At 41.2% G+C, this 24458-nt stretch overlaps 3 protein-coding genes across 4 annotated transcripts in view; 1 reads left to right on the top strand and 2 right to left on the bottom strand.

The window, feature by feature from the left end:
• copb (Coatomer subunit beta) lies at positions 1–7907 on the bottom strand. The gene is given in 22 exon segments (NM_001140349.1): positions 1–770; positions 959–1114; positions 1540–1629; positions 1720–1865; positions 1972–2091; positions 2233–2377; positions 2771–2950; positions 3145–3372; positions 3497–3617; positions 3731–3891; positions 3988–4084; positions 4196–4341; positions 4444–4590; positions 4810–4917; positions 5037–5156; positions 5250–5387; positions 6117–6209; positions 6299–6413; positions 6516–6685; positions 6814–7043; positions 7173–7326; positions 7786–7907. Coding segments are annotated over 21 exon segments (2862 nt in total). The 5' UTR covers positions 7264–7326; positions 7786–7907; the 3' UTR covers positions 1–710.
• Positions 7908–8522: 615 nt separating this feature from the next.
• On the bottom strand, positions 8523–13113 carry LOC106587532 (proteasome subunit alpha type-1). The gene is made up of 10 exons (XM_014175998.1): positions 12983–13113; positions 12267–12311; positions 12075–12176; positions 11868–11971; positions 11674–11762; positions 11485–11555; positions 11272–11401; positions 11119–11198; positions 8976–9080; positions 8523–8818 (listed from the first exon to the last, which is right to left on the bottom strand). Exons 1-10 carry the CDS (start codon positions 12983–12985, stop codon positions 8759–8761), a joined length of 789 nt encoding a protein of 262 aa, XP_014031473.1. The 5' UTR covers positions 12986–13113; the 3' UTR covers positions 8523–8758.
• Positions 13114–14094: 981 nt separating this feature from the next.
• The window catches only part of LOC106562335 (cGMP-inhibited 3',5'-cyclic phosphodiesterase 3B), an 88364-nt gene continuing 78000 nt past the window's right edge, over positions 14095–24458 (top strand). For both annotated transcript variants that reach the window (XM_045689273.2, XM_045689272.2), the window contains exon 1: positions 14095–15193. In XM_045689273.2, coding sequence (XP_045545229.1) covers positions 14303–15193 — 891 coding nt within the window. In that variant the 5' untranslated portion in view covers positions 14095–14302. The remainder of the gene's footprint in view (positions 15194–24458) is intronic.

The following is a 24458-nucleotide window of genomic DNA, read 5'->3' as shown; positions in this document are numbered from 1 at the left end:
TTTTTCCACAAATCTTAAAGTTTTACTTTCAAGGAATTTGCATGCATCTGATACAATAACCACTTTGATGAGTCATTATTAGTGTAAAGACAATAATGGGACATGAGATCAGCTAAGCTGCTTATTCACAGGCAGCCCAATTCAGATCATTTGTTTGGTCAAAAGACCAATTAGTTGCAAAAACATCAGAAATGTGCTGCCTGTGTAAACACAGCCGGGTTGGATGGGATGTGCATTCAAACTGAATCCATATTTCATGATTTAGTCTATGACATTGCATTTAACTTTACTGTCATAACATTTGAAAACAGCATAGTTAAGGGGTGGTGGATCAGAAGTTTTTCCAACCTCGCGTTCCCTTAGCGTAAGTAAAGAAAGACTGAACACACAAACACCCCATCGTCTGACAAATGTTGGGAGTATGTTTTGTTATATATGACATGTTTATTGAAAATGAAAGATATCCCTGGCCTATCACTTGGAGGACAGTGAGAGGGAGTTTCTTCCTGACACAGGAGGTGTAAAACCATCTCTCATACCCACATATAGAACAGTACTTAATCAAATGGCCATAAAAAAACGCTATTCCTTTTATGGCCAGAGACAGATAGAAGAGACTACAAAGGACTAGCAGAAAGCACATTTCTTTGCAGATGAATCTTGTCCAGTGATGTGGAGTTCTCAGTTGGACTACTGGTTTTCAGTTGACTTTATGCAGATGTTTTTTTCTGGGAAAGGTTGATCTTGTCACCCAGACTCAACGCCATACCCTGTAGAGAGAGGGGAAGTGTTACTTGCAATGTATAAACTTCAATAAACAATTCCACCCCGATGTTTGCATTATTCTATCATTACTACGTCGGCATCCCAAATGGCAACCTATTTACAAAAGTAGTGCACTATATAGGGAATAGGGTGCATTTTGGGATGTATTCTGAGTGGGGAGTGAGTTTCTCACTTGGCTCTTGGCCCGGATGCGGATGTGTCCGTTGACAGGGGCATCAGGACCCAGGTGGATGGGCTTCTCAATGCTGACGTTGGCCAGGGCGTCTTCACCGAAGATGGAGCGGGCATACAGGTTGGCAGCCATGAAGCCACAGAAGCCAGAAAGTGCCTGGTTGTAAGGACAGACGAGGTGGAGTGAGTGAGTGAGCATCACATGCATTACTACCCATTTGATCCAGTAGTCCGATTGGTCCTGTAGAAACGTGCTCAGTTTGCTGAAGACAGATCCACAAATCCATGGTGGATTGATGAAGAATTAGAAAAATAATACATGATACAAAATACATATTGCCTGTATCTCGCAGGGTGTCCTTTTCTTTTCAAACGGATTGATTCAATCAGATAATTATTAAAAGACATTTAGAAATCAAATCCTAACACTGTAAAAAAGGTAGCAGCAGCAATGTTAGACGCTCTGACAACTTCCACTCAGCCTTCCTATCTGCCAGGTTTAAAACCTCCCTTCTGTTCTACACATCATCATCATCGTCCTATTGATGTAGTTCAAACTGAAATATTCCACGACTACTGTACCTTCTCTGGGGTCAGGCACTTCATGTTGGTGGAGCTGAGGATGTGGTGGAGGTACTCGTTCAGGTCTGCAATGTTGGTGTTCACTGTCACCTAGAATAAACAGTGTTATTACGATCATCCACTGAACACACTAACAAAACAAAACCAAATATGGACAGTTCTCTTATCTAGCGGTAGTACCTTATTCTCCCACTCAAACTCAGCCCACATCTGTCTGAACTCTGCGTCTGTGCACGAGGCTGGCTGGATGTAGTCCATGATGTCAATGTGGATGTCACTGAGGACCACGCAGTTCCTGTCGCTGGCAGCTCCTGATACGTCATACACTGAGACAGAGAGACATTAGAACTGATGTCGTACACATGGAGTGGAGGCTGGCATCAGATTATTCATGACAAGTACTCTGACAGAAGTTAGAAGTGATCCTCTTACCTATGTTGCCAAATATGATGCCATTCTCTGTGGACGCCACTTTGACGTTAGCCTTGATGTTGGCAAAGTCATGGGGTGCCAGAGTGAGAGGAGAAGGCTTCTCAACCAGCTTGAGGTCACCTGTTGGATTGAAAGGTTGTTATCAGCATTAGACATACATCACCTATGGTAAACAACAGAGATTGCCCTGAAACAACCCTTAGTAAGGATGTATGACTCTCCATATAGTCATATGAACTATAGACTAGACTAGAACCTCACCCAATGTCGCCAGCTCCAGGGTGCAATTCTGAAGGGTGTCGTTGGTTTGGTTGACGACCAGCACGTCCAGCACAATGTCATACTGGTTGACATGGACATAGGCCTCAGCATAGACTGGGTCTGAGAAACCAGTCAGCTGGGTAACCTGCAATACATCATACACTCAGAATGACATGGTCCTCACCAACCTGTTGTCATACAACGGTGCACCTGTCAATAACTACCTCAACAGCACTAATAGCTAAGATGAAAACGTACATTTCTGAATAGGATCCTGATACAATCCATGCCATAGCCTGAACTTGTTATATTCATTCCCTCTTTCATAGTCGTTCCTATGGAACAGACCTGGAAAACACTGATTTCTCTGTTGCTATGGCTCACTGTCACGTTGGAAACAATGCCACCTGCTGGCAACTTGAGGTAGATCACATACATCTACTATCCAAAAAGGCACATGACCATGTGATTCGCAAGCACACAATTTTGTAATTCTGTAACAGAACGGTGTGTGTCTACAGGGTCCTTGTAGGCGTACCTTGTTGAGTTTGGAGGCCATGGGGTCGTTAGCCTCTTTTTTAAGAGTGGTTCCCATGGCAGCCAGTAAACTGAGCTGGAACTGGTCCTCCTTGGAGGACGTCTCGTTCTTGGCCGTCAGTTGCATAAAGGAAATGGGGTCGTCTGCCTGCACCAGCACGTTCCGCTTCTCTGACTCTTTCTGTGGATAAGAGCACAGAACACCATCAGCACATAGCAATACAATCCAGCAGTGTCCAAATGGATAGGCAGCCAGGTGAAGGGAGAACTAGAGTATAGCTGACTGAACTGGGAGAAGGCACTGGTTTAGTGAGAAGAGTGGACTGGAAGCTATGGCCTAGTAATCTAGCAGCTATGGCCTAGTAATCTCCTTACCTTCTGAGATAGCTTCTCCTCCTCCAGCCTAACAGTGAGCATGTGAGACAGGGACTTGCGGCACTCCTTATTAAAGATGTCGTTCATGAGGGGCGAGCACTCGGACAGCACTTTGAGGCACAGAGAGATGCGGTCCACATCGTCGTCTGTGATGGGCTTCTTGGGCAGAGAGGACTTGCCCAAGTGGAGGATGGTGGCCATGATCAGCATAGACTCAGCCACAAAGGACTGATGGGGAGACAATAATAGAGCATTAGATTCACTTCATGACTTTCAATGGCCAGTGAACATGGAACACCTAAATCACAACTGTTTCCCAACCGTTTCAGAAGATAAGAGGTTCTATACTTACATTCTGTCTCTTTTTATCTTGAACTATGGTGACATATCGCAGGGCCACTTTGGTCAGGGTTGTGGCCAGCGAGGCTGCCACATAGAAGTCTCCGTCCATCAAGAAGCCCCTGAGAGGAGGCCTACAGGGAAAGGGACGACAGTTTCATTCAGTGCCATTTCATCCACTTCTGAAAGACAACCACTGCAAGCTAAGAAACTATGTATTTTAGACACAAAAGGTCATTTCTTTTACCTGTCCTCTTCCTTCTTTGAGGGTCGGGAGGAGCTGAGGGCGCTCTGTGTGACGTAGGTGCCCATCTCTGTCACCAGTTTGGCTGCTGGCGCTGCGCTCACCTCTTCTTCTGGCTTCCCCTCCCCAGCCTCTTTCTTGATCTCGTTCTCTACTATGGGGATCTGAAAAGGGGACAGACAATGAGCCACTGGCATCAAGTATCACTCTGGTATTGAATGCTGAAAGTGAATGAATAATCCATAAGCACACATACATACCTCTCCAAGCGACCTGCGCACTTCTGTCATCACACTCTGAATGTCCTCTTTAGTGCTGCAGTACTCTCCCAGGATCCAAAGCGCTCCTCTGTAGATCCTAACACAGTTTAAAAGATTGGATGTCAGCATAAAAAAAAAAAATCTGTAATTCTCCAAAAGTATCCTGTAAGTCTCTATTTATATGCAAGCTTGTCGGTCTTGGTCTTACTTGACAGTCCTGATGGCGTGGAAGACTTCCAGCATCTTCTCGATGATGAGGGGCCTCAGGCTGTCGAACCTCTGAATGGCCTCCCTCACAAACTCCAGCACATCAGCCGCCGCTGCCTCGTTAGTGTCACTCAGGAACTCCATCAGCTGAGTGACACACGTATGTCATTTAGATTACATCACAGAGGACAGAATGACCCTAGCTGTGTTTGATTTCAAGGTTTGTATGTGTGAACAGGGTAGACTCACCACAGGAATGACATTGGCCGCCATGTCAGGGAAGCGTACACTGCATGAGTGGAGGGTGCGCACCAGCAGCTGCCTGAATTTATCAGTGTCCTCATGCTCCGTCACGTTGTTGGTCTTAATCACCTCCTTCTTCAGAACTATCACCAACTGGAACACAAACACATGAACACCTTAGTGAGGAGAGTCCACAGACACAGGAGAGGAGAGTCCACAGACACAGGAGAGGAGAGTCCACAGACACAGGAGAGGAGAGTCCACAGACACAGGAGAGGAGAGTCCACAGACACAGGAGAGGAGAGTCCACAGACACAGGAGAGGAGAGTCCACAGACACAGGAGAGGAGAGTCCTGAGGATGACACCCCCACCTCCTCTACGTTCCGGGATGAGACTAGGTCCAAGGCCAGCTGCAGGGTCTTCTTCCGGACCTCGAGGTCAGGCGTGCTCAAAACACGCAGAATGTCCATCACCAGGTCCTGGGTGGACAGAGAACAGACATGTTAACCAGGTTATTATTACACTTCAAAGACTTACTGGTACCTAACATGGAGCCTGTTCACCAGGAGCAACATTAATGAAAGTGAAGTCGGAGTACCTGGAGAACACGTTCATGAGTGGGATGCTCCTTCAGCTCTATCAGACGATCCAGGACGATCAGCTTCACGTTGTTGTCACTCTCCTTGATAATCAGGTCAATGTAACACTGGGCAGCAGCCTAGAACAAACACACAAATGCCATTGAAAGACAATACCAGACCAAAATCCACAGCAGTGCCGTGTTGTGTTGTAGATAAGTGAGAGGGGGTACCTTAATGGCAGTGGGTGCGCTGGACAGCGTGACAAGAGTGCCAGCTGCCTCGTACTTGACGGCTGGGCTGGAGGACTGCAACAGGTTGTAGATGCAGCGGATGAAGCGGGCACGCTCAGACGGGTTAGCGTGGCACACCTAAACATTGAGGAAACAAGAGACATGACAAATAAAAAATGCCAGTACTTACGTGGATATAATCTTCAATTGAAGCTTTGTTGTTTTCTTTACCCCTTTTTCTCCCCAATTTCGTGGTATCCAATTGGTAGTTACAGTCTTGTCTCATCGCTTCAACTCCCGTACGGACTCGGGAGAGGCGAAGGTCGAGAGCCGTACGTCCTCCAAAACACAACCCAACTGCTTCTTGACATAATGCCCACTTAAGCTGGAAGCCAGCCGCACCAATGTGTCGGAGGAAACACCGTACACATAGGGACCGTGTCAGCCTGCACTGAGCCCGGCCCGCCACAGCAGTCGCTAGTGCGCGATGGGACAAGAACATCCCTGCCGGACAAACCCTCCCCTAACCCGGACAACGCTGGGCCAATTGTGCGCCGCCACATGGGTCTCCCAGTCGTGGCCGGCTGCGACAGAGCCTGGACTCGAACCCAGAATCTCTAGCGCGATGCAGTGCCTTAGACCACTGCGCCACTCGGGAGGCCCTTCAAGCTTTGTTTTAAATTTTCTTTAACTCATAGCATAATGTCTTAATAGACCACACACATTGGCATATGTTTCGGCTTGCTCCTTCCTTAGTGCATGTGAGACAGAGAAACAGACATCAAGTGACATCCTGTGTTTTTCTTTACATATTTCTCAAAAGAGATATCTGGAGGTTTCTAGTGGGAAAATGTCTGAAGGATTCACCTTGTAAATCAGCTCCACAATGACCAACTGGAGAATATCTCCAAATGTATGCACTTGATCAATGCAGGTGCTGAGGTAATCCAGAGCTCTGTCCTGCACAGTGGAAATGACCAGTGTTAGTCTGAGGCACAGAAAAATGTTGGTGAGCGGTCTCTAATAAAAAAAGTGAAGATGCAATTGACCTGGTCTGCGTGAATGAGCATCATGAAAGCATTTCTCTTGCAGCTGGCATCTTTTTCATTCACAAGGAAATCATGGATCAACTCAGGGGCATCTGGGATGAGATTTTCAAAGTTCCTGAGATGGAAATAAAATTTCTCAAGTAAATGCCATGTTCTCCATTAAGGGTCATAAACAGTCATATGGAACTTCCGTATTGTATCACTACAGTAAGTTTACCTGTAGATGGTGTAGATGGCCAGTACAGCATTGCGGCGAACGTAGCTGTGGCGGTGCTCCAGGCAGGCGCGTATGGCGGGCATGAGGGGCTCCAGCAGCTCAGACTCCTTCAACTTGCACAGGAAGCGCAGGGTGGATCCACGGATGAACTCGTTGGGGTGCTGCAAGTCCTGAAACAGCCAAACATACATTTAATGCCTCTTATTCAAGGATAATAGTCACACATCATACTTTCTTATGCTAATTATATAATTTATCTAACATTCAGACAGTACACTTGTGTAGTATGCTACCATACCTTTCTGTAGGCGTCACAGACCAGGATCATCTCCTGAAGCAGCTTGCCATCTGGAGTCGTCTTGGGGACAATCTCCCAGAAGACTAGCAGAAGCTTTTTAATGGTGTGGTCTTGAAGTGGGAGGACAAATCGGATGATGGTCATCAGTAGGCCTGGCAGCTTCTCTCCATTCAGTATCATGATGATTACCTTCTTCAGGGCCTCTGTCTTTGCCTTGATCTCTCCTTTTTCTGATATCAGGAAAAAATAACGTTGTATTACTCTTAAAGTCACACTAATCACAGATCATTCACACTGAATGTTTAGGGGCGGTTAGGTGCCTATTGACAATGCAGATAGAGTCAGCAAATGACACTTACCTAAGTCTGCTTTGAGACTGACTTCCGATGGTGGTTCGGAGTCATTTGGAACATTGATCAAAGTGTAACAAACATTCTCTGCGGCTGTCATTTTGCCGGATGGATCGTCTTTCCTCTTGCAACACCCCAATCAACAGAACTGTTAAGATGATTCCTATGAAGTACCCATCAAGTAATGTTAATGCATAATCCGACAAATGTAAACATAGCTGCTATTACACAAGTTACTTAACACGATTCGTGCTTTCTAATACTGCACAGCTGTAGCTAAGAAATATGTGGTAGCTAGTCGACACATCCACGTAGACAAGTCAGTTAGCTATAGTAGCGTTACTATAGTAGCTAGGTAATGTTCTTCATTCACACAAGCCGCCTCGGCTGTTAGTTAGCTAGTATGCTAGTTATTGACAAGTCAATGGCCTAACGAATTATGCAGCTCAATCAGTGACATTCACAAAAAAAACAGAAATGCAATATGACCGTAACACTTCACAGAGCCAAGTAAGACGTTTTGATTTTGCAAATTGAGCACGCTCAAACGCTTGTCGTCCATGACAGCTAGTGTTAGCTTGCAAATGGTGGATGGATACCAAAACATATTTGGAATAATTACCGAAACCAATCTTTCCGCTCTTGGTCACGATAGAAAAATAAGTACGTAGCTGCCTTTTACTGCACGTTTACTATATTTCAAAATATCCTCATTTCTCGCGTCTGTTATTTACTTGGGCATCTGTAAAATTGCTCAGAGATCTTCTCGAGCTGTCCGTTCCCAACTTCCCTGTGACGTGGAAGATTAGCTACTTTCTGAGCCACATCACTGATACAGCAAGTGAAAAGGGACAAATAACCCGGATGTCTAGATGCGAAGACGAAATTATAATTATAAGCGTTACCAAATGTAACAATCTTCTATATTGCCTCCATGTATGTACTCAACTGATGCTTTACATGTTTTTGCTACAAGTAACTTATACATATGCTATTTATGAAATATTGAATTGTAGATTTTGTTTGTATCTCATCACTTAGTAAGGCCCAATTCAGAGGGTTGACCAAGCCACATTATATAAGGCTACCATTTCAGTTGGGTTTGGAAGTAGGTTGTGTTACCAGTGATTATGATTCAATAAAGTCCATAGTAATCCTGGGTTAGTCATGATGTTTGAACATCTATGTTTTTCTTGTTCAAAGTTCAGTTGGTGCTTAGGTATAAATAAACCCACTTCGGTTCCTACCTTCTCTTTGAAAACATCCACCACCGAGTGGCCACATAAGAACGTAGAATGACAATGCAGTAATGAGAAAAGATAACATCACATTTACATTTATTTTAACAAACCAGACAAGTTCAGAAAAAGTTGTCTTTAATGACAAAAAATGAATGCAAACATTGAATGGCTAACAAAAATCATAGATAGTCGATTTGAACATACACAAGTATAATGGTAATTGTTCTCCATGTTGATACAGTTACAAGTGAGTGTGGGTGGAATATTGGTTGTGGACAGGATGCCATCCATTGACTGAAAGAATCAGGGATAAGAGCTTTGTCATCTTCACACTGTCTGGGACACAGTTCAATCTTAGAGCTCCATGGGCTCTTCTGGCTTCTCTGCTGCCGCCTCGTCATCTGGCTGGGTAACCTGCAGCACAACAAGAGGACAAAGCATGTGCATTGTCAGGTATGGAAATAACTGAATAATGTACCGTCAATAATCTTATTAAGGCAATAACCGTTCCTCTTGACAAGTTTCCTCAGAGAAAATATTTGTATTCAAAATTTGCCAAGTTGTTTTTTACCCTTCTCTGTGGCCTCTCCTCAAGGCCTTCAAGGAATGATGCCACATCGCCATCATCGTAGATGGTGAACTCCATGTCCTTGCCAACAATCCCGATGGACACATTCTAAAAGGGCAGACAGTAAGTTGTCAATCTGTGATTTAAGTTGTGTTCTGATCCCCTACCCTTCTCTCTGAACCCCTCATGAATTTAAAAACATTGGATTAGTGTAAGAATGGCTAGGTGTTTTCACATAGTAGTTATACCAGTCCATCCCCTCATGGGGAGCGAATGAGAGCCCACTTCAGGGTGAGGAGTAGATAATTGGACAGTAGCCTGATGGAAAAGTCTTAAGGTTACTACAAGCTTTACTCCGTTGATCTACGTGCACGTGGGTGGAGTGGGATTTTTGGAGGAGGGGATACATTTTGGAAACATGATATCCTTGCTGGTCCCACTCCCATTCAAATCAAAATGTATTTGTCACATGCACCAAATAGAACAGGTTTAGACCTTAGTGAAATGCTTACTTACAAGCCCTTAACCAACAATGCAGTTAAGAAAAATAGGTGAAAAGAAAGTATTTACAAAAATAAACTGAAGTAAATAAAAAAATAAGAATAGAAAACAATTTAAGAGCAACAATAAAATAACAGTAGCGAGGCTATATAGCAAGGCATATATGCATAATCACTTTAACTATACATTCACGTACATAGTACCTCAATTGGGCCGACCAGTGTTCCCGCACATTGGCTAACCGGGCTATCTGCATTGTGTACCGCCACCACCTCTTTTACACTACTGCTAATCTCTTTTCATCATATATGCATAGTCACTTTAACCATATCTACACGTACATACGACCTCAAATCAGCCTGACTAACCAGTGTCTGTATGTAGCCTCGCTACTTTTATAGCCTCGCTACTGTATACAGCCTGTCTTTTTACTGTTGTTTTATTTCTTTACTTACCTATTGTTTACCTAAAGCCTTTTTTGCACTATTGGTTAGAGCCTGTAAGTAAGCATTTCACTGTAAGGTCTACACCTGTTGTACTCGGCGCACATGACAAATAAACTTTGATTTGATATGCAGGGTGTACCGGTACAGAGTCAATATGCGGGGGCACAAGTTAGTTGAGGTAATTGAGGAAACATTTACATGTAGGTAGAGGTAAAGTGACTCACAAGGGGGCGATAGCAAGGTTTTGTAATGTTTTTTATTTTTATTAGTAGCTAGCTGGCAGCCTGGCTAGCTGGCTTTAAACATAGGAAGCTAGCTAGCCTTTTTAACTTCCCACATCTATCTCCATGTGAAATAATCAGATGTATAATTTAAACATATGCCCTGGCAAATATTTGTATACTTGCAGGTTTAACTACTGATGGGGAAACAAAGCTTCCTGAAGCTGAGGTTCAAGACAATTGTGTCAAATAGGTTCATTACTCAAGGTTTTAATTAACACAGTGTACGCCTGCTGTTCAAAATCATTTAGAGCAGCCAAATTAGCGTGTGCTCAGCATAGCCTTTTTGTCTTCTACCAAACCACCAGGTGGTTGTTCGACGAAATGAAGCTTCAGACGTCGTTAATAACGCTCTTCTGATAAAGTGATACAGGCATTGGCACACTGCTTCAAAGTACACTTCTTAGCGATTTTGACGCATGCCTCAGAGCTCAGGCATCAAACATAACATCACTAAGTGTAACCCAAAACATTATCCCAGTTTGATATGCTGCTTATGTATTAATTCCCATATCAGCTAAAAACAGAACATCATAAAGTTTTGCTCACAGAGAAAAAAGAACATGGCTAGCTAGTTGGCTATAGCAGGTTCTACCATTTCACACTTGCCTGATAGTTATAACTTCTAAACAAAATACATTTTGGGGTGGATTCTTGTTGTTTGGTTATCAATGCAAAATAGGCTACTTGATTAATAACCTATAGATCGGATCGACGAACCAAGCGACAACCCTGCCCACCACGGCTGTGGAAAGAATGATACGGCGCATAAAATTTTCAGGTAGTAGAAAAGTATGTTGAATGCCGGATGGTATTACAAGAAGCCGCCCCTTTTGTGACAAAAAAACGACATTCCAACATTGCGCTAAGCTCCGAATCTTACGTCTCCATAGAGCTTGCAGTAAGCTTAAGGTTTACCTTTGTGGTAAGATCTTGTTCTGCAGGTAGAGTTTCTCTCAGTCCCCGGAGGCCATGTTGAACTAGGTCATTCAGTTCACCTACAAGACAGAATGAAAGCTTTACAATGTGCTTACATCAGAAGCAGAGAAGAAAAGGCAAAAAAATACTCACAGTCAAAAAAAGTGTCCATATGTCTTTCCAGGTAGGTACGTGCAGACTGGGAGCGGGCCCCTATGGACATGGCCTTGCAATCAAAGTAGTTGGCAGAGGGGCAGGTCTGGAAAATGTGTGGCCCCATATCCTAGAAGAGACAGACAATATTAGATATGACATACTATTCCACTAATATTTATAGAGGGACAAACCAACCAAAACATATCTTACATCATATCCTGCGATGAGTAATCCCACACCATAAGGCCTTCTTCCATATCTCTGTGTAGGGATCTGGGTTTCTGAGTGCTAGGTCAAGGTGGATTGTCTTAGTTGCAACAGTGTAAAACCTTTTAAAATGACCAATACAGACAATTCATGTTAAGCATCATAAAAACTACATTTGTGGTAAAAGGATACTGCTTCCAATTAGTGTGACCAAGCGGGACACAGGGAGAGGCCGATCAAACACGAACCTGGAGTCCAGGCACTCCTGACGCATAAAGTTGCTGAAGGTGTATGATGGAAGAGAGAAGTGTTAACCTCAGTCAGAAGAACACTGTCTAATTCTCTTCAAGAATATGAAAAACCATGCACAACAGATCCTCTCTTACCAGAGTAGCCTTGCATCAGCAGTGAGGCCAGCAATGGAGATGCCAATATGGCTGTCGACGTGTAGAATTTTCTTCTGATGGGCAGCCAACTCGGACTGAGCTCTCTGGACAAGAACACAAAATTAGGATTATAAATAGACAACATTTACACTACTTTTCATATAATCATGTCCTTGAATGCAAATGTAAAATCAATGTAAATTGTACCTTCAGAGCCACAAGTACAGCATGACCGCGAGATTTCAGACCCACTGTGGCAGATCCTTGTTTCACTGCTTCCATAGCATATTCAATCTGATGAATACGCCCCTGAAACACAAAACAGTGACCTGTTATGAGTCACAAATATTGCAGCTAAAATTGCTAACTGTTATGTTACCTGTATTTGCAGACTCTTACCTGTGGACTCCAAACTGTGACATCATTGTCATACTGGTTGCGGAACTAAGAAAAATACAAAATTTAGTCCACAATCTAGAAACCTACATGTTGCTGTCATCATTGATTCCATAATAGAAATCAAGTTCCATTTGCATGTGAAAATGTTATCATGGAATGCATTATTGCTCCATTGTTTATATTGGCTACCCAAAGCCCACTCTTTTTAATGGTAACAGTTACTTCTTAAGTGTCTTTAACAAGGCAATGACTCAGCTAAAACAGCGTTGATTTAACTAGCTAGCAACACAGCTTGGTCTTCACACAGTGAAGTTTGACTTCAAATTGTGAACAAGTAATCTAGGTAGCTAGCTAGCTAACGTTAGTTGAATAGATAACCATTGATTAAAATGTGAGCTATGTCCAATAACATTAAGCAAGAAGTTAGCTACTACTATCATATTCTACCCAAAATATGGGTTAGTCACAGGTTAGTGATGCAGCCATAGCATTTGTTGTTGTCCTAACTAGCTATTCTATTTAATTACATTTTTTTTTACCGGTACAGAAGCGTGGCTAGTAAGCTTAATAACTAAACGCTTACTCATTGCTGGATAGCTAGCTAGGTAGCCTTTCCATCCAACTACAGATAACAGAGATTTCTGGTGCATTTACTTATTACGTTTGCATTCACTTTTGATATATCGTACATATTATATTATTTCTTCCAAGTTTACCATGATGATAGAGCTTTCCACCAACAAGAGCCTCCGATAACCGATGAGTGCTTGATTACTTTTCCTATTGATGTCTGCGCAAAGGGAAACAAGTAGATCCCAGAGAGGGGGATCCGCGTTCTGTATTTTTCTCTCTGCCTGATGTGATGTGAAATTATTCACCAGACACTGCTGAAGAAATCAGAACCCCCCACAATACACAAAGTAAAAGTGTGCAATTACTCAGTACACCTAATGTTAAACATAATCTACGATCTCGTCGAAATCAACTATTTCCCCCTGAAAATTTAGACTTTGAAGGTGCGTTCCTTATTCTTACATAAATATCACTTGCTTTCTATGATATATCCAAATAGAGTTCCATCTTCTCTGATATATGTAGTGCTCAAAATATGCGATTCCTTGGAGGAACATTGCTTTCATTTACAAAGTATCATTAGAACACATAAAATAGGTCTTCTAAGATGAATCATGTTTTCAAAAATGAAGTGGTAGATTTCGTTAGTTGAACATATTTGGAAATCTTTCAATATCACAGGCCTGCCAGAGTAACTAGGCCTATATAGGGGTACAATAGCATGGCTATGTAATTACACTAGAAAATAACTACTACTATTATTACTACTACTTCTACTACCACTAATAATAATGGCTACACCTTCAAATAATGGGCCTTATTTTTGGCCAAAATGTACTTTATCAATCCTAAAATCCTAAAGAAACAGATCAAGTTGCATATCTGTTTGAAGGCAAGATCATTTGACGTTTGGATTTTGACCAAAGTAACGGTAAGCAAACTCAGGTAAATTGATAAAAGCACACTTTCTTTAATAACACTGTCAACATGTTGACGTTGTGTGGTTGTTTTTAGCTGTACATATTAGCTATTTTTGAGGTTTTCAGTGTATTTTGAACGCGTTCAGACAATGCAATTAATTGTGATTTCAAAAATGCGTGCACTAAAATTACAAAAAGTTTACTCGAACTGATTAACTCCGACAGTCTTAGATTTTATATAGCAGCACTCTTCTTCCGTCTTCTGACCGACCATGAGAGTGCACGGTTTGTTTCCAGTGCTGCAGAGCGCGTGCCTGTGTAGCTCTGTAGTTTTCGTAGCGGATTGTCACATCTAGGCGGCGACACGGAGTCCCTTTTCTCTAAAAACAACAACATTTCACCTTTCTTTCTTTTAGTCAAAATGCTTGAGCACGTTTGAGTGACCATGGAGTGCGTTTGCCGTCATGTAGTTGAGCGTTAATACGTCGAGAATATTGGGAGAAGGAAACTTTTGAAGGAATCCAAGGAGCTACAGTTGAAAACATGGCTGTTCGCGAAGAAGGAGAGGTTTTGCACAGTAAAATCAGGCACCACGATGGGGTTGCCAATGCAAACAGCACAGAGAGCTTCAGGAACGGCTATGTGAAGAGCTGCGTCACCCCTTTAAAACAAGACCATCAAAGGGGATTTTTGTTTAACGTCTGTAGGTTTTGCAATGAGGACATTCTGAATTCAAAAATATTTCGAATTTCTGGCTTATACCTGGGTGCATTCGCAATTTTTGCAGTTTCGTTGCTTATTTCCAGGAGCTTGCAAAGTGACTTCAGCTTTTGGGATTTGCGGACTTTTCTATCGGGATTCTCTCAGTCCGTCAGCCCTCTCTTTAGCATAGGCTGTGCATTCTTCTTTTTGACCTTTTATTTAAGGAGGAAAAAGAGGGAAAGTAATAGATGTTGGCTTGTGTCACTGCCAGCATCATGTTACTTAGGGGATTTTTTAGTTTTGCGGTTTTTGCAGTGGGGAGAGGACCAACACCAAATGCAAATGATTGGCAGGTTGTTATTCGTGTTGGGGTGTGTGGGTCTCCTAACACTGATCCCCACTTTGAAACTCAAACACAGTGTTCTGATCCTGGTGTTTGCCAGTGTTGTGTGGTTGGTGTCTTTCACCAGTCTGAGCTGTCTGCCTGCACTCCTGAGACCCGTGTTTGCGTGTTTTGCGGGTGTCTCAGGCTCTCTCTTGTCCCTCTGTTTTGACCATTATTACCCGTCAAGGGAAACGCCGAATAGGATCTCCAGCACCGAGGAGAAAGTCCCTGTGATCAGACCCAGGAGAAGGTCCAGTTGTGTTTCTTTGGGGGAAACGTCGACCAGCTATTATGGCAGCTGTAAAATGCCTCGCAGACCTTCCTTACCGTGCATATCCAGAGAACAGGTAGGTCATGGGCTGGCGTAATGTTCATCATTGCCTTCATTCATTTGTGCAAAAAGTATCACTGACTGCTCAGAGTTGAGCACACGTGCGCAAGAGTATACAACCTTGAACCTGTGGTCTCCAGCAAGGAGGCAATTCAACTCCATATCCATAATGCATAGGCCAGTAGTCCAGACGGACAATCACCCCTACACTGCTGAGCTATTCACCATCCAGGTCATTAACCTCTACTCACACCAAATAATCGTCTTTTGAAATAAACTAGTCTCATTGTCCTGCAATAATTTAACCCATATGACTATAAGTGACTTTTATTCAGACATCCTATTCTATTCTTATTTGTTGAGAGTGTTGTGTTGATGACAGGAAAACCTGTCAAACAAGTTCAGTCCAAGTTTAAGCGTGATCACTTATGGTAGAGTAATCAATGCAATAATCATTTTTATTTATTTATTAATTCACTCACAGGCATAATTTTCATATAGGCTTAGAAAATAAGCGGGTAGTACTACATATTCACTAATATCTGAAGTGCTTTATAAGGTTATTATTTCACTGTAGTTAGGATACCCTGCTGTGAGGCCACTGCAATGGAAAGTGTGAGTAGCATCAAGTGTATTTATTTGGCTTCAACACTCACTGTATTCCAGGCAATGTATTGTGACCATGGAGGATATTCATTCCCCAGTAGTTCAAGATGGAAGATATTCATCCAAGACCCCCCCAATAGTCAAACTTCCTGTTCACACTTACAGTTGATTGTAAACAAACAATATCACAAACAATTATAGGCTACAATTTATTTAAAAAAAGATGCCTCTTGATTTTATGGAGAAGACAACTTGATGAAATAGCTTATTACTTTCTTACGCAGGCCCAATCATAACATTCTTTGCAGGGATGTGAAATATTGCTAGCTTGCTTACATTTTCAATATCTGAGCTCAGAAAGAAGCTGTTTTTGGAAGGACCGGGCCGTCCACTCTGACAGTAAATAGACATCAGACTTTAACATCAAATGATGTTCCATATTTTAAAACTCCAAAGGAATGTAATTCCTTGAAAGATTTATAATAACAGGCTATTTGTGTGTAGAAAATGTATGGATTGCAGTCTGCCTTTATTTTATTATCAGTAATGGTAGCTGATTCTAGTTTATTTGTGAAATATTTAGGCGTAAAGTCACACATTAATAATAAGTTTTCAAATTCAATGATGGCAATATGTTCAGCTGACATTTTAGTATGTGCCCTGCCCTCTCTGACCATATTAGATTAGCCTATCATATTGTTCATTATCAGTTAGATTTATCCGTATTTAGTTTTGCCTCTCTGATTCTGTCTATGAACCTGTGACGTTTTATAAAACTGACCTGCCAAATATTGTTTCAGCAATAGCCTTTGTTGTAAACTGGACTACCTTAAAGATGAAGATTATAATGAAAAGATAAGACGCAGAAGCTGCATAAAGGATGTTTTATTACGGTGTTGTAATGGCACACTTCACTCATACAACACAACATTCAATGTGTTGTTTGTTCATTTAACTCATTGTCCTGCAGTGGATGTTGTGTCAGGAATAGATTGCAGGCTCAAGTCTGGATACTACCATACAGGTCTGGTCTAGCGTTAATGTTTTCAGGCAATGAGGGGCATTGGTGTAAACCAGTATTGATCAGTGAAATAAAGATGTCACTGCCTGTTGTCCAACTGTATTGACTTAACAAGAGAGGACAAGAGTGCCAGCATCACCCAAAACATGCTACTGTCCTAGCTGAAGGACCATGTTTTAGTATCGCAGGCAAGGATGTTAAGAGTGTGATGATGTGCACGTCAGGTTCAGTGTCCACAGTCAAGTCCTGTATGTGACACTTTGTCATGATGTAGTGTAGACTAATAGTAATTAAGCCTAGCTCAAATGTGGTCTTAGCGGACATATTTAGTTGGGAACTGAAAGGACGAACTCAAACGTAATACTAACCATAGATCATACTTGTCATCCACACATGCATAGATTACTGGACTTGTTTGGTCACACATTAAATGGCGCCTCATATATCATGACATTACATGATTTGTTGGTAATTGATTCATTAGAAAATATATAGTAAAATAATTTATATTTTTTTGGGGTCAGCACATGATGCTTATGATAAATGCTGTGTGGAATGTGGTAAAGACCAACTCGTGTCACTTCAAAAAAAAAAAAATGATTTTGACCTTAAAGGAGATTGTGTCTTGCAACATTGGCAATGTGGAAAAATACACAATTTATATAATAACATTTTCCACAAATTAATATTTACAAATGAACAACACTACCATATACGATCAGTGTCAACCATATTTGGGTTTGCATGCAAAGTTTAGACACGATCCTTGCTTTTGTCCTGAAGCTCTGTTGATATTGACATGACGGTATGCTGTGTGTCCTGTTCTGCATTAGATCCATTTGTTGCCAGACAGTGATGCATTTAGGCGTTGTTTGTTAATTGTTTCTAGTTTCCACACAACAAAAGTTCAGTGTTAGCTGCCAGACACGTAGCAACACCAACACCTTTTGATATGAGACAATGTGCAGCTGAAATTAAAATAATTTACTCTTTGAAAGACAACTACGTTTTAATAGGCCTGTCTCTTGCTGGAACTCTCACATGATAACTACAGTTGAAGTCAGAAGTTTACATACACCTTAGCCAAATGCATTTAAACTCAGTTTTTCACAATTCTTGACATTTAATCCTAGTAAAAATTCCCTGTCTTAGGTCAGTTAGGATCACCACTTTATTTTAAGAATGTGAAATGTCAGTATAATAGTAGAGAGAATGATTTAGTTCAGCTTTTATTTCTTTCATCACATTCCCAGTGGGTCAGAAGTTTACATACACTCAATTAGTATTTGGTAGCATTGCCTTTAAATTAGTTAACTTGGGTCAAACGTTTCAGGTAGCCTTCCACAAGCTTCCCACAAAACGTTGGGTAAATTTTGGCCCATTCCTCCTGACTGAGCTGGTGTAACTGAGTCAGGTTTGTAGGCCTCCTTGCTCGCACACGCTTTTTCAGTTCTGCCCACAATTTTTTTTATGGGATTGAGGTCAGGGCTTTGTGATGGCCACTCCATTACCTTGACTTTGTTGACCTTAAGTCATTTTGCCACAACTTTGGAAGTATGCTTGGGGTCATTGTCCATTTGGAAGACCCATTTGCGACCAAGCTTTAACTTCCTGACTGATGTCTTGAGATGTTGCTTCAATATATCCACATCATTTTCCTTTCTCATGATGCCATATATTTTGTGAAGTGCACCAGTCCCTCCTGCAGCAAAGCACCCCCACAACATGATGCTGCCACCCCTGTGCTTCACGGTTGGGATGGTGTTCTTTGACTTGCAAGCCTCCCCCTTTTTAATCCAAACATAACAATGGTCATTATGGCCAAACAGTTCTATTTTTGTTTCATCAGACCAGAGGACATTTCTCCAAAAAGTATGATCTTTGTCCCCATGTGCAGTTGCAAACCGTAGTCTGGCTTTTTTATGGCGGGTTTGGAGCAGTGGCTTCTTCCTTGCTGAGCTGCCTTTCAGGTTATGTCGATATAGGACTCGTTTTACTTTGGATATAGATACTTTTGTACCTGTTTCCACAAGGTCCTTTGCTGTTGTTCTGGGATTGATTTGCACTTTTTGCACCAAAGAACGTTCATCTCTAGGAGACCGAACGCGTCTCCTTCCTGAGCGGTATGACGGCTGCGTGGTCCCATGGTGTTTATACTTGCGTACTATTGTTTGTACAGATGAACGTGGTACCTTCAGGCGTTTGTAAATTGCTCCCAAGGATGAACCAGACTTGTGGAGGTCTCCAATTTATTTTCCTGAGGTCTTGGCTGATTTCTTTTGATTTTCCCATGATATCAAGCAAAGAGGCCCTGAGTTTGAAGGTAGGCCTTGAAATACAGCTACAGGTACACCTCCAATTGACTCAGAAGCTTCTAAAGCCATGACATCATTTTCTGGAATTTTCCAAGCTGTTTAAAAGCACAGTCAACTTAGTGTATGTAAACTTCTGACCCACTGGAATTGTAGTACAGTGAATTATAAGTGAAATAATCTGTCTGTAAACAATTGTTGGAAAAATTACTTGTGTCATGCACAAAGTAGATGTCCTAACCAACTTGCCAAAACTATAGTTTGTTAACAAGAAATGTGTGGAGTGGTTGAAAAACGAGTTTTAATGACTCCAACCTAAGTGTATGTAAACATCTGACTTCAACTGTATGTAGGCCTTGTTATGGAACACTATCACATTCTGCTCAGGGCTCTACGCGGACTTTTTTTTTACAAGGAGCATGTGTGCGCCTAAGTTGAAAAATGTAGGAGCAGACAAAGATATTTAGGAGCACAATGACAAATATTTGAGGTAACAAGCCAGATTCTTTGTAGTAATGGTGCAAGCATGACGGTCATGAATCTGAGCTCAGTGTATTCTCCGCGGTACAGTGAAGTAATCATTGCAACAATTATCATCTGGGTGATTATCATTTTTTATAAAAAAAAATATTTAGGCGAATATGCAAGTAAAATGGTCGCACTGTAGAGCCCTGCTGCTACATTTCGCTATGCTGTTTTTTAAAATGTGGAACACAAAGTTACAAAGCTATTTTTGTATGTAAGCCTACATACTGTGCTTGACACTCTTTTGTACACCTACTAATACAGTTCAAATACCTCTGATGTAGGTCTGCTTCATTATGAATTGTATAGGTCAACAAAGGCATGACTAAGACCATAATGCAGAGAAGAGAAAGTTTTACATCTCATTTGCATGTCTATCACCTCACTTTGTGTCATGTATTCTGAAACCTCTGGTATTAGGTTAGACGTTCTGAAACCTCTGGTATTAGGTTAGACGTTCTGAAACCTCTGGTATTAGGTTAGACGTTCTGAAACCTCTGGTATTAGGTTAGACGTTCTGAAACCTCTGGTATTAGGTTAGACGTTCTGAGCATAAGACTTAGTGTCCCAGTGATGAATGATCAGTGATGGGCCATAAGCACTGATACACTATTTCTTATTTTGGACTCTGATACCTTACATTTTTAAAGTTTGGTTTACATTGGCACATCAGTCATGTTTTTCTTAAAGATATTGAAGTTTGGATTTTAAGCTTGATTGTTCATGCTAAAAAGCAATGAATTGTACAGCCAAAACAGTCAGGCAAAAGAAGTCCAGATGTAGGCTAGTTTGGCTCTTAAGTGTTGGACACACAGTTGGACAAACGTCTTGCGTTTTCAAATCAGATCAAATCATTACATAATCATCAGTGTGTTATCTTATTTATTGTGTTGTTTTCAAGATTGTCAAGTAATCTTTGAAATTTATTGCAGTTTCACTTTAAGGGTGACATCATCTGACCGCAAAACAATCCTCGCAGAGCGCAAATAGGCCTAGACCATAATACACGCAGTAGCCTTCTTTTTACAATGTCTGTGGGAAGGTAGTGATAATTTATGAAGAGTTCAGGTGAACAGTGTAAAAGTGCTTTGCACACGACATTGCCATCAGCAGTAGGCCTATTCCAAACTATTTAAAAAGTAACTTTGGGCATCTTTGCTTGCATTGTATTTCGGACAGACGATGTAGCTCATTATCTTGTAATAGTACCCTCCCTTATATATATATATATATAATATATCCCCTGAAAGTATGACAATTGTACTTATATATATATATAGTACAATTGTCATACTTTCAGGGGATGTTACTGAGGAAGGTACATTGAATCTGTATTCTTTGCTGACTAGCAAATGGCTGAGAATGTGTTGTGTATGGAGAGCGACATTAAGCTTATGAGCCTCTTACTTGGTTGAGATAAAGGCTCCACACACTGTCCTATGATCTTATGACCTAGCTAGTACACTGCAACACCTCAGCATCTCCTGCACTTCCTGATTCTCTTTGGAAACTTAGTCATCATACATTACGCTTGCACTTTTCAAGTGTTTTAGCCGGTTGGTAGCCAACAGACCTCGTTGTGGTTCCTAAACTGATGGACTAGCCAACTATAGTGATAATTGTTGTTGCAGTTTTGTGGGAATATCTCATTGATGCGCGGTCTCACGTCATGTCTGGCCTCATGGCTTCTCCACCTGATGAGCCCAGCTAACAGGCCCTCTCCCTGGCCCCTGCCTGTGAGTCACAGCCTTCCTTCCCACAGTGTAATGGCTCTGTGCTCGTCATCAGCGCAGCCTTCTACGTCTTTAAACCCAACTACAGTGGCATGGACCAGAAGGTGCGTCTAGTGCTGCTTGATATCTGTTTGACATCTTGTGCATCGTCTGTTTGGCATTGAATTATTAGTTTGCGTTGCACAAACTCAAAAGAAAGCAAAACCTAACCTGAAACTGTGAACAAGGGCCTACAGTAAAACAGGTGTACATTCCTGGCCCCAGTGGTGGAACTTTCTCTACCTGAAATGCAATTTAGGTAACAGAAAACAGGAGATTGACAAACACATTTTCAGCACATGGTCCCATGCTCCTATATTATAGTGTGCCAGTATTCCACATTATACTATAGGAGCAGTCAATAGAACAATTAAACAATTTAGTTCACACAGTGAGTCAGGTTTTGAGGTTTTGAACTTGTAATTGTATTAAAGGCTAGATTTCTGTAGTAAGATTGATAGTATACATGATTAGGCAGTATTATATAAGCTAGTATTATTCCTGCAGTATTACACTGTTATGTTCTTTTTTTCAGTGATAGAATAATGGTAAAATACTGCACACATGAGAATGGTAGAAAGACCATACAGTGCTTCTACCTGTATAGGTTACATTTCTCACAGAATAAAACAGTCCTACATTTGTAGCAGTGTTTTCATGGAAACAGACATGTTGGCCTCACACTTCCTAAAGAGTTCAAGAGTTGAAAAACAGTCACTTTGTCTAGGCATAAACCAAAGTCGTTGCATGTCTTTTGGGAAAAAGAAATCCAGGATTTGGTAGCAGACCGTTTCTCTTTTTTTGGGTGGTGTTTGGAGTATCATGACAAAATCGGATTTTTTTGGTCTATTGTTTGACTTGTGTCATTCCTGCAAAAGGGGCAGGTTGGACATCCTGTGTAGTGTACTGACATCCTGTGTCACATCACTACACTTTGTGGCATATTGGTAGGCTAGATATGAGGACAAATATAAAGTATTTAAAGAGAAAGTGATCCAAGGTTAATGAGTGACTTAAAGAACTTGTGTCCTATACAAACACACACGCGCACACACACACACATATACACACACAAAGTAACTGAGCTGTATGTGCTGTCTCTCCTGGTGTGAGTCTATGGGCAGTTGTGGCTTTATCGGTTTATCTTGAACTCATGAGGAAGTTTGTCTGTGGGTTTGGCATTGTGCAGCTGGAGGCAAGTGGGTCGGTGTGGTGGGCGGGCGTTGACGCTTGCTGAGGGCCTGTTATCGCAGGTGTTTGGCTTCTCAGCACATGACTGCTTTTGCTCTCTGAAAAGGACATGGCTGCATGGGCTCCAACAACGCCCTCAGTCACCTCCCTACTGCTCAGTCAGTCCTATCGCCTCTCCAAATTGATTATTTGATGTTTAAAGCTCTTTATTTGTACTCTCTTTAGCTCTGATTATTTGAACCATTGATTGGGAATATTCTAGCTTTGGAAACAAACCAAAAAAATATATATATTCTCATCATGTACTTTACTATTTTAGGTAGAAAATCTGGTCTTTCTCCATCTCAAACAGGAACTTATCAGTTCAGCAGTTGTTGAATTTTTTCTGACCGACATTAACACAGCAAGGTGTAGAACAAGTTACAAAAACCTGTCAATGAATGGAGCAGGATTCCTATTAGAGGTCGACGATTATGATTTTTCAATGCCAATACCGACAATTGGAGGACCAAAAAAATCCGATACTGATTAATCGGATCATACTGATTAATTAATCATACTGATTTTTTTATTAAACATTTATTTATATATATATATATATATATATTCATTTTTTTCTATATTTGTAATAATGCCAATTACAACAATACTGAATGAACACTTATTTTAACTTAATAAAATACATTCATAAAATCTATTTAGTCTCAAATAAATAATGAAACATGTTCAATTTGGTTTAAATAATGCAAAAACACAGTGTTGAAAGTAAAAGTGCAATATGTGCCATGTAAAAAAATCTAACGTTTAAGTTCCTTGCTCAGAACATATGAAAGCTGGTGGTTCCTTTTAACACGAGTCTTTAATATTCCCAGTTAAGAAGTTTTAGGTTGTAGTTATTATAGGACTATTTCTCTGTATACCATTTGTATTTCATATACCTTTGACTATTGGATGTTCTTATAGGCCGTATAGTATTGCCAGCCTAATCTCAGGAGTTGATAGGCTTGACGTCATAAACAGCGCTGTGCTTCAAGCATTGTGAAGAGCTGCTGGCAAACGCAGGAAAGTGCTGGTTGAATAAATGCTTACGAGCCTGCTGCTGCCTACCACCACTCAGTCAGACTGCTTTATCAAATATCAAATCATAGACTTAATTATAACATAATAAACACACAGAAATATGACCCTTAGTTCATTAATATGGTCAAATCCGGAAACTAGCATTTTGAAACAAAACGTTTATTCTTTCAGTGAAATACGAAACCGTTCCGTATTTTATCGAACAGGTGCCAACCCTAAGTCTAAATATTGCTGTTACATTGCACAACCTTCAATGTTATGCCATAATTATGTAAAATTCTGGCAAATTAATTACGGTCTTTGTTAGGAAGAAATGGTCTTCACACAGTTTGCAACGAGCCAGGCAGCCCAAACTGCTGCATATACCCTGACTCTGCTTGCACTGAACGCAAGAGAAGCGACACAATTTCCCTAGTCAATATTGCCTGCTAACATGAATTTCTTTTAACTAAATATGCAGGTTTAAAAAAATATACTTATGTATTGATTTTAAGAAAGGCATTGATGTTGATGGTAGGGTTCATTGGTGCAACAATTGTGCTTTTTTTCACGAATGCGCTTGTTAAATCATCACCCGTTTGGCGAAGTAGGCTGTGATCCGATGATAAATTAACAGGCAATGCAGGACAAGCTAGTTAAACTAGTAATATCATCAACCATGTGTAGTTAACTTGTGATTATGTTAAGATTGATTGTTTTTTATAAGATAAGTTTAATGCTAGCTAGCAGCTTACCTTGGCTCCTTGCTGCACTCGTTTAATAGGTGGTCAGCCT

This window comes from Salmo salar, chromosome 11, assembly GCF_965601325.2.
Source record: "Salmo salar chromosome 11, fSalSal1, whole genome shotgun sequence".
Lineage (NCBI taxonomy): Eukaryota > Metazoa > Chordata > Actinopteri > Salmoniformes > Salmonidae > Salmo > Salmo salar.
The sequence above is the reverse complement of the archived record's forward strand: the minus strand, read 5'-3'. Positions and strand labels throughout refer to the sequence as shown.

What these genes read in the sequence shown, in the direction of transcription:
- LOC106587532 (XM_014175998.1), bottom strand. An exon ending in TACTCATCGCAGGATATGAT is followed by an intron (nt 11,402 to 11,484) that starts GTAAGATATGTT and finishes TGTCTCTTCTAG; the next exon opens with GATATGGGGCCACACATTTT. An exon ending in AGGAGAGGCCACAGAGAAGG is followed by an intron (nt 8,819 to 8,975) that starts GTAAAAAACAAC and finishes GTTGTGCTGCAG; the next exon opens with GTTACCCAGCCAGATGACGA.